Source organism: Ursus americanus, chromosome 12 (assembly GCF_024610735.1).
Source record: "Ursus americanus isolate L20-20 chromosome 12, mUrsAme1.1.p, whole genome shotgun sequence".
In the NCBI taxonomy this organism is placed as follows: domain Eukaryota; kingdom Metazoa; phylum Chordata; class Mammalia; order Carnivora; family Ursidae; genus Ursus; species Ursus americanus.
In genome coordinates, this window is record NC_142138.1 from 3,074,630 (window position 1) to 3,088,003 (window position 13,374).

The 13,374-nt window shown below is 52.8% G+C and overlaps 1 protein-coding gene across 14 annotated transcripts in view; it reads right to left on the reverse strand.

Annotated features, from left to right (window-relative positions):
* Positions 1 to 405: 405 nt before the first annotated feature.
* Positions 406 to 13,374, reverse strand: part of ERI3 (ERI1 exoribonuclease family member 3) — a 126,414-nt gene continuing 113,445 nt past the window's right edge. For all 14 annotated transcript variants that reach the window (XM_087865819.1, XM_087865823.1, XM_087865822.1 and 11 more), the window contains one exon: positions 406 to 937. In XM_087865819.1, coding sequence (XP_087721945.1) covers positions 855 to 937 — 83 coding nt within the window. In that variant the 3' untranslated portion in view covers positions 406 to 854. The remainder of the gene's footprint in view (positions 938 to 13,374) is intronic.

Consider the following 13,374-nt stretch of genomic DNA (forward strand, 5'->3'; position numbering starts at 1 on the left):
TGCTTCCTTTTCCTTCCCACCACTTGTGCTGCCCATGGCTGGGGGGGGGCAGTGGTGGGAGCGGCCACCACACCCACGCCACAGGGGTGGCATCGGGACTTGCCTGCGTGGAGGCCCTTAGCAGCCCTCTCGCCACTGCCAGTTTTGCCCAAACATCTGTACTCGGTTCTGCACTCAAGATGGCTCACACATCGCAGTGGCCTCAGATACCAGCCACGTCGAACACTGCCTTGTGCGCACAGTCCCCATGGCCCCGTGCTCATTCAGGGAGGGTCTCCCAGGTGCTCCAGTGACTGCCAGCTGCACCGGTGGCCTTCAGCCCGGAGCAGCCTGGAACACGCTCTAACCCTCGTACACCTTGGACGGCATCAGGCACAGCAGCGCCTGGTCCACGCACACTCAGAGTCTCGTTTCCCCGACTTTATTCAGTGGCACGTTCACAGCGGGGATGGGGGTAGACACAAGGTGGGGCCTGATCTGTCCTGGAGCCCTGGGGGCACCACACACCATGCACTACAGATGGGAGGGGGCACAGGGGGGCTCAGTGGCCCCAGCAGAAGCCTGTGTACCAGGGAAGAGGCGGTGAGTGCCTGGGTCCCCCTAGCCCAGGCCCACAATGGGAGGGGCTAATACTGGGCTGAGGTTGAGGGGTTGGGGTGGGGGGCACAAAGTGTCTGCTCCAGAGGGGCCGAGTGGCCAAGCCCTTACCCAGGGCACAAGCCCACAGGGCAGGCTGGGGGACACTCTGGATGTAGAGCTGTGCCACTCTCCCTTTTCCCCTCTGGTGAGGGAAAGGAGGGTTCTGGGCTGGGCCAAGCAGCTACCCTGTCCTGCCCCATCCCGTCCTCGGCCAATCAGAACGGCTTTGATGTCTGCTTGAAGATGAAGCCTTGATATGCAAGTGTCTTCATGATGTTGGCAATGTTCTTGCAGTCATCTGAGAAGAGAAAGAGAAGACATTTAGATGGGTCCCAGATCCTTCCCCTCTGTGCCCACAGGTGCTCTTACATGGGTGGGGGAGGGGAACAGGGCCACATTCAAGAGCCACAGGCTCTCAACCAGGGGGTTCTGTCTGCTGGTGGCAACATCTCCAGCCTCAGGTTGGGCTGGATGAGGCTGGGCCGGCAGGAAGCGTCGTCTCAATGCTGCTCAGTCCCATAATTCATGCTGGAAATTGGCCGGCATGTCCCGCCCCAGCCCCTGCGGTGATGTATGGGCGCCGTCGCAGTAAGAAAAAGGCAGAGTAAATGTGTAATTTCTCCCTTGACGGCCCCCGGCCGCTGGGCGATCCTTCTTGTTGCCGCCGCGTGGGGACGGCCCGTCCGCCACACTCCGTCTTCCCGCCACCCGCCTTGATGTCTCCATTTCATTACTGTGCGGCCATTCATCACGCCCACGGCCAGGGTGACTTTGCCGGCACTTGCGTGCGTGCGTGTGTGTGTGTGTGTGTGAGAGAGAGAGAGAGAGAGAGAGAGAGAGAGATGTGGCCCAGGCCATAATCGTTGGTAACGAGGCACAGCCTTGGCACTTTTGGGCCGGGGGCCTGGGGAGCCTGCCCTGGGCCCCAGGCTTGTGTGCTCCAACAGCAGCCTGCCTGGCGCCTGCTCCTGTGTAGCCCCAGACCAGTGGAGAGGGTCCAGGTTTGTGGTCCTTTGGTACCCTGGCCAGCAGTCTTCTAGAGATGCCTGTGTGCTCAGTCTAAGCCCTGCCGTCTCCCACCTCACCAGGCTCAGGCTGATGGCCAGTCAGGCTTCAGTCCTGTCTCTGGCTGCTTCTAAATGTCTGCTCCTGCCAGACCCTGTCACAGCAGTTTCTCCAGCACTGGTCCCTGTAAGAAACTCCTGGAACGCTGGCGGCTGCAGGAGCAGATACTCCAGGCCTTCAGTATCGTGGACACAGGCCAGGGCTTGTTCTAACGCCACCAGCGGGAGGTGTAGCTGCCCGACACTTGTCCCTCTACAGAAAGCCAAGGACAGAAATGGCCCAAGTGCCCAGGGTTTTTCCTGTTCCACTGCCCAGAACACCAGCCAGCTCCCCATCCCTTCGGCTGCCTCTCCCCCACCTCTCTCCCACCTCCCATAGATGCTCCTGGGCCATAACCAGGACCTCAGCCGCTACCAGCCCTCATGGGATCGATGCTGTGATTGCAGAAGCATTATACTTCCATGTCATAATCAGGTGTGGGGCGGTGGTAAGGTCAAGGTGGGGTCAGGAGGCCTCTGCATCTGTCAAGGGCCAACCCCTTCCATTAAGCCCTCCAGCCTGCCCATGCTGGAACCTTAGACTAGGAAATGGGGCCCAGCAGAGCTAGAAAAGGGCGGTGGGAGTGGGAGTCTTGGCCAGCCCAGGTCCTGTATCATTAGCCAGACATGACTCTCTGAGCCCTGTGCAGGGCAGGCAAGTCACACACAGGGTCCTGTTTCGCAGACCTCAACATGAATGTACCCAAGGGGGATGTGGGCATGGAAAAGTGATATAGAACCCAGACACGGGGACACCCTTTTCCTCCAGGGACTCAGGAAGCCACAAGGGCTGGTTGGAGGCAGGACAGTGGGAAGACAGATGGGTGGGTAGTGGCGGCCATGGCAACTCCAGACGTGACCCGTCCCCGTGGTTTATGGGCCGGACACACGCCCCGCTCAGCTGAGGCCCCATCATTTGTCTCCCTTAGTGTGTATGCCTGTGCTGTAGGGGTAGAGGGTGGAGGGAGGGGGCTGTGACATGAGTGAGGCAGCTGACAGGAAGGGGAAGGGGACAGGAAGATCTGTGTAGGAGGGGCAGGCTGGAGATGGGGTAGGAAGGGCCCTGTGAGCAGGAGGGTTTATGATAGGGTCCAGAGGCCGTGATGGCACCGTCAAAAGGGCTACGATAGGGTGATTTTCTTCCCAAAGAAGTCTGGCCTTGTCAGGGTACCTCCAATCCTTCCTGTCTCCTGCACTCTGGGGACCATGGCCGCTGTGCATATTAAGAATAAGTCCCCTCGTTATCTGCAATTACCCAGCGGCCACACACCTCATTTCTTCCAGCAGAAAAGAAAATTAGTTTTCTATTGACTTCATCTGGCTCCTCCCTCATTGCCGGACAAATCGCTCAATCTGCCTCCCCTGGCCCAAGTGAATGTGCCCAGCCCCTCCCCCCCAGGCCACCAGCCATCCAGTGGGCCAGCACTGACCTCCCACCTGTGCCTGGCCCAGTCTGTCCTTGACCTCTCTGCACTCGACACACTGGCTGGCTTCATCCACACCCTGAGCTTCAGCAAGCCCTGAAGATCGCCGTCTCCTACCTGCACCTCTCCTGAGCTCTGGAACATCTCCTTCCAGATCCATACAAACTCGAAACATCCAGTAATGCACCAATTTCCTTCCCCACGTCTTCACTACCCAGTGTTCTCCATCCCGGTGACCAACACCCCAAACGCTCCCAAAGAAGCCTCAGAATTGGGCTTGACACTTTGCCCTCTCCCTCCCCAAATCTCAAGTATCAACTGTGGATTTTTATCTTCTTACTCTGTTTAATCATCTACTTCCCTTCATTCCGGCAGCCCCCCGCCCCTCCCCCCAGTGCAGACCCCATCATCTCTTGCTCTTGCACAGCCTATCCTCTTTCTTCTCCCTCTAATCCATTCTCTTGTAGCCCAAGTGATCTCTCTTGCACAAATCTGATCACATCCTTGTCTCTTTAAATCCTTTCAATGGCTCGTGCTCCCCTCAGGATCAAGCCTACACTCTTTAATAGGACTTAAAGGTAAAGGCCCGGTAAAAACAGGTCCCTGCTCTCTCTGGTCTCACCTCTGCCATTCTCTACCCCCAATCCCTGTGTTCCAATCTCCAGGAACCACTGTTTTCTAAAAATGACAGAGACAGACCCTTTCTAGTCTTACCTTTGCCCACGGGCTATGTGCTTGTGGCAAGTGCCTATGGTTCTTTGAACTTCAGGTTCCTCCACTAGGGGTGATAAGGGACGCTACCTGTGTTACCCGTGAGCACCGAGCAGGTGACACCCCTCCACAGCCCGTCTTTGTCGGTGCTTTAGGTCTGGAATCCTTCCTCTCCTTGGAGGGAAGGCAAGGATGCTAGTTTCCCGGGTGATCCGATGGTGAGAAGGTACAGACTGCACAATCCATGGCACGGACGACAGGCCAGCACACTTGATGAGACCAAGTGGCATTCACGGCATAAGCTCACACTGACTCCTGATCCTCACTGAGGATTCTGGAGTCTAACTTGTTGTGACTGGTCCACTACAACGAAGAGAGACACCCAGACTGGGGAAGACGCTTGCTTCAGTTCACCAAGTCCACGGTACGGCAGTTATGGGCTTCCAGCCCAGGCTCTTTTTCTAGCCCTTGAAACCTCATGAGTCAGTGCAACCTACTGGTCAGTTTAAAAAGTCAATGGCACAGTTAGAAAATGAGGAAATGGGGCAGAAGCGGAGACACAAATCTGGGCCTGTTAACAGGCCAGAAGTTCAGAGAGAGACAGCAGCAGGGTGAGGCTGGTGACAACATGGCCTCTGGGAGAGTCCTCTGCTTGAAGCCCTGGGGCCACATGGGTCAGCAGTCCCCCCTTCTGGCACCTCTCACTGAGCTAATGAGGCCAGCCTGAAGCCGTTACGGTGTAGAGGGTAAGGGGTGGGAGGCACACAGCCTTGTGCCCACAATGGAGGCCTCCGAGGTAGGTCTTCCTTACCTCCGAATTCTAGAAGACTAACCTAATTTTATGTTCCTGCGGGGTTATCAGCGTGTGACAAGATGACTCTCTTCTGTTTGGGGCATTAATATTCTTAACGTTGGAAATATTTTCATATTGCCAAGACCATGACGGGAGATGTGCAGCTGCTTAAATCCCTCAGAGAGGTGAGTGGGGCTAGCACCTGACAAAGGATAAGCTTGTTGGCCGGGCCCAAGGGTAGTCAAATATCTGCTTGGCAAAGCTGCTAGTGGAAGGGTGGCTCAGACCACTTAGGACACCCAGTGAGGGCTTACACAGGACAATGACCTGAGGCTGCCATGCTCCAGTCAGCTGCACTAGTCTGGGAATTGAACAGTAGAGGGCAGGAAGCAGGGCCTGGGCGAGGACCACCCTCAGGAGGGAAAGGGCCCAAGGGAACTCTTGGAGGACCATTTATTTATCTGTGCACTCATCCGCTCCGCAAATACACACTGACACTTCTGTGTACTGGGTGCACACGGGCCGTGCCGGGTCACAGGCCTGGCTGCAGACTCTGTCGCTCCCTGCCCTCAAGGAGCTCAGAGGCAGACACATAAGTGGTGCGGTGTGAGCAGTGCTACGTGAAAAGGCGGCACAGAAAAGGCACCGAGGGTCAGGAAAGGGTTCCCCGGAGGACAAAGCCAGGCCGAAGTCCGAGGGCGTGTGGGAGGGGGCTGGCCAGCAAGCTGGGCTGGGAGTGGGGAGATGATCCTGGCATAGTGAGCAGCACGGGCTCCTTGCTGGAGGGGAAACATAGTGTCCACAAACACTTCAGTCTAGCAGCGGTGGGGGTGATGAAGGGTAGGAGGCAGGGGAGTGGGGACAGATGAAGCTGGCCAGGTCGGCAGTGACTGGCCAGAGGACATCCTGGAGACTGGAGGCTTAGCTAAGGAGCTTCAGAGCTCATTATTCTGGGACTGACGGGGAGACGCTCACAAATTTGAGGAGGGGCAAGACAGGACCACGTCTGTGTCTCAGAATTATCATTCAGGAATTGGAGGGTTAACCCTGAAGGCACAGACACTGATGAGCAGACTGACTTTGGGTCCAGGCCAGAAACGGTGGCCCAGAAACCAGGCCAGTGGCGGCGGAGACAGAGGTGGGGATGTATCGAGCGTGGAGACATGGGCAGAGGCAAGAGATTTTAAGGAAACACAATGATCAAGCCTTAATGGGGGCAGATTAGGGTGTGAGGCTGTAGTGGGGTAAGTCTAGGATCTTAGTACCACTCACGGAGGTAAGGCAAACCCGAGGTGGCGTAGGTTTGGGGCAGTGAGAACCTAGTGTTAAATCTTGAGATTCCTACGGGACATTTAAACCTATCAGGCTTTTCCTTTACAGCTTCTAGGCTTTGTATCTCACTGAAAAAGGCCTTCCTTATCCCAGTGCTATTAGAAAACGATCATATATTTTCTTCTAATACTTTGTTTTTATATTTAACTTTTTAATCTGTCTGGAATTTATTTTTGTATATGGTGAGAAATAGAAGATCTAACTTTACTTTTTTTCTCTAGTGGATAGCCATTGTCCTATCACCATTGATTGAACTGTCCACACTTTGCCCACCCTTCTGAAATGATGCCTCTATTATATATACAATTCCCATACGTGGGTCTGTTGGAGTGAAAAAAGAGAATGAACATGAAATGATCAAAGAGGCAAACTGGACTGGGAGACATCAGGGGCAGCAGGGTGACACGCTGCTGACTTTATGGGGCTGCAAGGTGGTGTGGCCTAAAGGAAGATTCAGACAAACCTGAGGCCTCACGCCTAAAAAGCTTGGCCTGGGAAGCACACTTTCTTAGTGAGCTCCAGGAGCAGGTGAGGAAGGGGGCCAGAGCCCATGGAGCAGGGGCCAGCAAAGACGGGATGGGGACACAGCACTGGGAGCAGGAACCTTGGTAAGGACGAGGGAGCAAGAACCCTGGTGTGTTGACATTCTAGAACCTCATTTTGCCGCTCCATCTTTCTGTCTGTTTGCACATCTTGGCAGCATCATGCCTGAGAGCCAAGGGCCAGCAGGTCAATGCTGAGCCTGCCTGACAGAGGACTGCCAGATTAATAAGTCCCCAGCCCCAGAGGGGACCTACTTATACTAAAAAATTATTTGTTCTTTGGCTGAAGTTTAAATTTAATTGGTGTCCTATATTTTTATTTGCTAAGTGGGCAGCTCTATGCTGGGGGCCAGCATCTCAAGCTACAGCTGGGTACACCTCAGGGTACAACAGCACCGGGTAGCTCAGAAGGAAGATAGGAGCCCAGGCAGTGGATTTAGGACTGAACCAGCAGAAGGCCCTGGATATCCTGAGATTCTGGATTCGAATCCAAACTCCATCACTTCGTAACTGTGAACTTGAGCAAGTTACGGTGCACCTATTTCACCTCTCTGTGTCTTGGTTTCTTCTTTTCTAAAATGGGAACAATAATGATAATTATAGCAACTACTTCCCTCAAAGGGTTGTTGAAAAGATGAAATGAGTTTTTATTTGTGAAGTGCTTAAAACAGTGGCTGGGTTAGTGATTATTATTGTGGTTGCTATTCCAATAATATCCAATAATAATATTATTCCAGCAGTAATACCCTGATATCCCACAAGCCCGTTCCTTATCCCAGACATGGCCCACGCAGTCCCCTGGGTGCCCAGACAGGGCTACCCTGGCCCTCCTGACACCACCCCCAGATATAGACCCCTCTGCCCAGACACGGCTCTCACAGTTCCCTCTGCGTCCCCCCCAGACAGGGCCCTTATAGCCTCAACTCCGAAGTGACCCCTTCTTCTAGCCCCTCCCCTCTGCCCCCTCCACCCCACTGAGGTGCCTGGAGGTGCCACAGGGCTGATGGTGAAGGATGACGGTGGTTCCACAATAAGGGGAAAAGGCAATTTCATCTTGATTAGCGGGCGATTTCTCTCTCCGTAATAAGCGCGCTCCAAATAATTAGCGTGTTTTACGTAATAATGAAATTACAGAAATGCAGTCCACTTATTCAAACAACTCACCATTACCATATTTTTAAATATTAGACTTAATTAGAGTTTATCACTTCAGAGAAGTATGCGGACCGAAGATGTTTTTAAAAAAATCCTCATAAAGTGTTTATTAAGCGCTGGTAAAGCTGGGATAATGATGTGTTTGGAAATTAAGGCAATCAAACACTTACCGCCGCTCCTGGAGGCCGGGCATGGAAATGAGGCCATTACACGCCCATTACCCGCCAGCTCACAGCCACTTGGGGGGCGGGGAGAGGATGTGCCTGGCCGAGAGGGCATAGTGCCCGGAAACGCCTGTGCCAACATCCCACAACAGCCTGGCCAGAGAGCAGGCGTCAAAGCCTTATGTCACTTACATCACATTTGGCCACCAGGAGCCCAACTCAGACTTGGCCAGGCAAATGACCAGATTGGTTCCAAACGCCATAGAAGACACCCAAGACCAACCCTGACCCAGACTCCCAGGCCGAGCAGGACCTGTCACCTTCATTCAAACCCTGGTGCAGAGTGGGGACAGAAGCCAGCTTGGGCAGCCAAGAGAGGTCAATGAGAGGAGGCGGAGGCTGAGGAAGCCACAGATCCAGAGCAGGTGACCGCTCCCAACTCTGGGCCACACAGGAAGGGCTAGCTACAGGGGTGGGGAAGGGTGGGAACTGGGGAACAAGGCCATGAGCCAAAGAAACAGAAGAGTCAGGGGTCAGGCCCAGGAACACACCTGGACCAGGGCAAGCAGGCAAGAAGGGTGGGGGGAGAGGGGCTGGTGGCTCCAGGCCCCATTTATCCCAGTGAATAACTAATTCCAGAATTTATAGTGCTGGGTTTTTGTTCTGTGGCCATTTATATCTGCGAGGGGAGGAAATGAAGAGGCAGCGCGGACGCCACATCTTTCTGTGTTATTGCTTGTCTGCCATTTGCAAATCATTATTAATTGTGGGCCCTGGTGGCGGGCTGGGTGGGGGCCGGGCTGGGTACATCCACATAGCTCTTCATCAAGGACCCCAGCCGCTGCCCCAGAGAGCCAATTACCCCGCCCTGATTGGGATCAGATAAAGAGGGAATTTTTACAAATTAGGGAATAAATAGAATTTCCACACAGGGCGCGGGCAGGACCTGAGAGGCTGTAATGAAAAACCATCCGTCACCATCAGTGCGGCCTGGGCACGCAGCCCCGGCACTCCCTCCCCTTGTGGGCCCGCCCTAATGCTCAGGGGCCTGGGTGTACAGGTCTAAGGACACCACTACCCCCACCCCCACCCCAGGTCCAGAAGCAGGGAGAGGACTTCCCTGGTGGGGTGTCTCTACACCCTTTGGGCTGAAGAGGCCTAGGCCCCAGTTCCAACACTTTTCCTACTGCCTCCTCTTCCTTTCCCTGTCTGCCTCTCCCTCTGGATGTTAACAAGGAGGACACTGAGGTGGTCGTGAAAAAGGCCGGAGTTGGGGACCACAGGGCAAAGACCACATCCATGCCCCTACAGCTATGGCAGCCCTAGGGCAGAGCCCGGCCCTGTGGACCACTCACTCTGGGCTCCCATTAGCGCTCCTCCCCTTGGATCATTAAATATGTATATCTTATTACACGCCTTGTTAGAGTATCGAGCTCTATTGACTGATGATAAATCCTGAGCCTCGTCCTGGCCATAAATTTATCTGGAGATGATGAAGACTCAATAATCTAGTCAGGCAGATAATATCATCGGGCCTTAAAAAAGATCATTACATTATATGTCAGAATTAAAAGTGAAATACGCCGTAGTAACAGGGCGGCTGCTCTGGCCATTACAACGGGTGCCCGCCTCCCCCACTCACCCCCAGCCAAGGCCCCATCCAGGTAGAGGGGCCCAGAAGCCTCACCCCCCTCCTCCTGACTCAGGGATACTACAGCTGGAAGCGCCAGGGTTAGCCGGATAACCTAGGGCTGAGCGAAGGGGACCTGGCCGGGGTCGGGTGAGGGGAAGAGGCAGCTCCAGAGAGCAGCTGAACACATCTGCCCCATTCCACCTTACCCTGTGCCTAGGGGTCTCCTCCCGTGGCACTATCCTTGGAGGGTCCTTGAGTGGCTCTAACAGGGAGGTGACAGGGCCTTACCCCTTTCCAGAATGGCCTGACCAACCAGGGTGGATTTTTTCCCAAAATGCCAACACTGGGCTACACAGGTTAGGCCACTTGCTGGTACTGCCCGGGCACCTGTGACCTGGCCCCAGACCCATGTGCCAGCAGCCTCTCTGAGGCCTTTCTTGTGAGCATGTGCTAGCAATCAGATCCTGGCTGCCTCCTTCCCAAGAGACCTGCCTGTCACAGCCTCTACAACCTGTCCTTTGAGAAACTTGCTGCCTGCCTCTTGGATCTTTGACCTCAGCACTAACGATCGTTTCCACTGTATCCTATTTCCACTCATTTCCACAGTCACACCTTCTACCTTTTTAACATCCTCCACTGCTCTTCCTTTGAAGTATTAAATTCAAATCTCCCTAGTTACTGGCAATAATACACTTTTCTTTCAACTCAGTGGAACCTTGAAACATTAATACCTCTACCCTCTCCAGATACACCACCTGCCTCCTCTCTTTACTTCCTCCCCTGTCGACTTTTGACTGCTTACCCAATAGCCATTCCCTTGCTGCCAGCCTGGCAGAGCCCACTCCTCCCTCCTGTGACCAGGGTGAATCCTCCAGGTCTGAGCCACCGTGGTGATCCTATCCCCCTTGCCGGCCATTGGTTTAGGGGTGGCCTCGTGTTCTGGCTAGTGAGAATGAGGGTCAGTTTGCTTTCTGAAAGACCTTCAAGGAAAACTTCTTCACTCTTATGAAGAGAAACACGAGGAGGAAATAGTCCTTTATATTCTGCTGGATGTTTTCGTGTCTGCACATAATGTCTGGGGCTGCAGAAGCCACCTTCCAACCGTTAGGGGAGTTAGCCTGTGAAGAACACGCTGAAGATAACAGAACAGAAACATGGGAAAAGTCTGGGTCCTTCATGACATTGCTGAGATGCTGAATTAACTAATCCTAGGATCACCTCATCTCCAAACTTTTGTGAGGTAATAAATCCTATTTTTTAAGATCTCTTGCATTGAGTTTTCTTTTTCTTGTAGCCAGAAGCATACTAACTGATACAGAATGTAAAGACAGGAAAGAGAATGACGTAACAAATGGGCCCTATCATACAAACTTGGCTGAAGGGAGGAGAGAGGGCAAAGGGCAATGAGGGCACTATTATTTCAAGCCAGGAAGCTGGTAACTCTTGTTACGCTCTCTTGAAACATTCGACCAAATTGTTTCCTGCTATATCGCAAGACACAGGCCACGTTACTAGTAAAAAGGCTAAAAGAGTCAAGTTTTGATGGGAACCCACATGAAAACAGAGAGGGAAGAAAACGCAACTGAACGAAGAAAAATTTTTTATGTCTATGGTTTGCAATCTAAGTTGCCTGAAATTCCCACAGCTCCACCAAATCATCAGGGGCTCAGACTTCTTCTTTCTGCCCTTCTCAGCATGTTGCTTCCAATTTCCAGGCTATCTCCTGGTCCAAAATGGCTGCAGGAGCTCCAAGCATCACATCCACATTTTAGGAAAGAGGAAGAAGGAAAGAGCAAGAATAATGTACTTCCCGGCTGAGTCACTTCCTTTTAAGTATCATTCCTGGAAGTCTTGCACAATGCTTTTCCTTTTACCTCACTGGCCAGAACTCAGGGACATAACCATATATAGCTGTATGAGGAACTAAAAAAAGTGGTGTTTTAACTGGGTACGCACCGCTGCCCCTAGTGATACAAGGGCTCCATTTAGTGAGGAAGGAAGACAATGGATACTGGGTATGTACCAAGCAGTTGTCGTCCTAGCAACATAACCGACACACCTCACACAGGAGCCTGGATTCCGTGGCCCATCATCTCAGTCCTTTCTTGACAATATTCTCAACTCGCTTGCTCCCTTTTCTTTCCATCACCCTTGCCTGGAAAAACCCAAACTGCCTTCTCTATGCTTGCATCTGGGCTAAGGGTGACTAGAGAACATCAAAACCATACAGATTTGTGCCCCTCCTAAAGCCGGAGTCTGCAAGCTCACCTGGGTGTATAAAACTGCCCAGCCAACCACCTCCGTTCCTGATCAGCTCTCTCCCTCTATCCCTAGTGGCAACGCAGAGTCTTCTCTACTTCCCACCATTCTCAAGTCCCCCACCCCCACCCCTCTCCCACAGGAGACACAGGAGGCGCTCTCCTCTCACCTGTTACAGAGGGAGGAGAGAGGGTGCATCCTGATGGCACTTCTAAAGCCCACCTTCACTCTACCTGGATTCCCCATCCCACTTCCTTTCCGGGGGCCTGAGTAAGGAGCAAGCCCCTTTCTCTCCGATAAGAGCGAGTCTCCATTGTTTTTCTGCACTGCTTCCTTCACATAAGCATGTGAACATATCAAATCTCTCCCATCTTTAAAAACAACCTTGCCTTAACTTCTTTTCCACGCGCCTGGTACCCAACCTCTCCTCCCTTTCCTAGCCAAACTTCCCGGTTAACATTCAAGGCCTCCTTCCCTCATTTCCTACCCTACAGTCTGATCCCCCACCTGCGTCCTACCCAACCACTTTGTCGAATGATCCCTCCGACCTCACAGGGCTGAAGTCCAGGGGTTTAGATGGACCCAGTGGACTGACTCGTGCCCTGAAGCTCTTCACCCCTGGCTTTGGTGACAGCACCTTCCCTCCCTGTCCAATGCCTCCAGCTTCTTTGTACACATCTTCCCTCTGGTTGTCCCTACAAAGTGGGTGTTGCTCAGAGCTGCCACTGGTCCCCTTCTCACTCTCCACTCTCTCCTTCGGCACACTTACCCAGCCCTGAGCTTTACCTACCCTAGATGTCCCAGTGATTTCTAAACCTATATTCCCACTACCACCACCCTGGTCCAGGGCACCACCACCTCTCACCTAAGAGACAGCAGTGCCCCTGCCAATCTCCAAGGTATCTTTTTAAGCCACAAATCTGGTCATTTCACTCCCTGTCTTAAAACCCTTCAATGATCCTGCAACAGAAAAAGGACCGCATTGGAAACACTGGTGAAATCCAAGGAAGACCTTCAGTTTAGCTCACAGTATAGTACCTACGTTCATTTCCTACGTGCTGATAATTGTACTGTGATTATGTCAAATGCTAACATGAGAGAAAGCTGGGTTAAGAGATGTATAGAAACTTCTCTGCAATGTAAAATTGGTTCAAAGTAAAAAAGTTTAAGAGTTAATCATTAAAATAACCACCACTTCAACAGCACCTCACTGCTCTCAGGATAGTGTCCAAACTTCTTTATAAAGTTCCGGGGATCTGCCCAGTTTCCCCCTCAGGCCTCGTCTTCCCCACTCTCCTGTTAGACCCCAGAGTTCAGGCTCTTTTGCTTCTCAGGTTTTTCTGCATGCCCTCCTTCTGCTGGAAAGCCCCGCCCCTTGCTATCATTTCCTCAAGTGCCTTACCTGGGCCCTCATGTGTGTGTTAGGGATCCTTCTATGTGTTTCACAGCACCCAGTGTTCCTCCACTGTGATGGCCTCTGTCACCTCCTGCTAGATCACAAACCCGAGGGCACTAATGTTACCTGTGCAGAGGCCCTCAGTAAACACGTATTAAGTGGAAGAAAGGAAGAACTGGAAGAAAAGAAAGAGGGAAGGATGGGAGACAAGGTCACAGGCAAA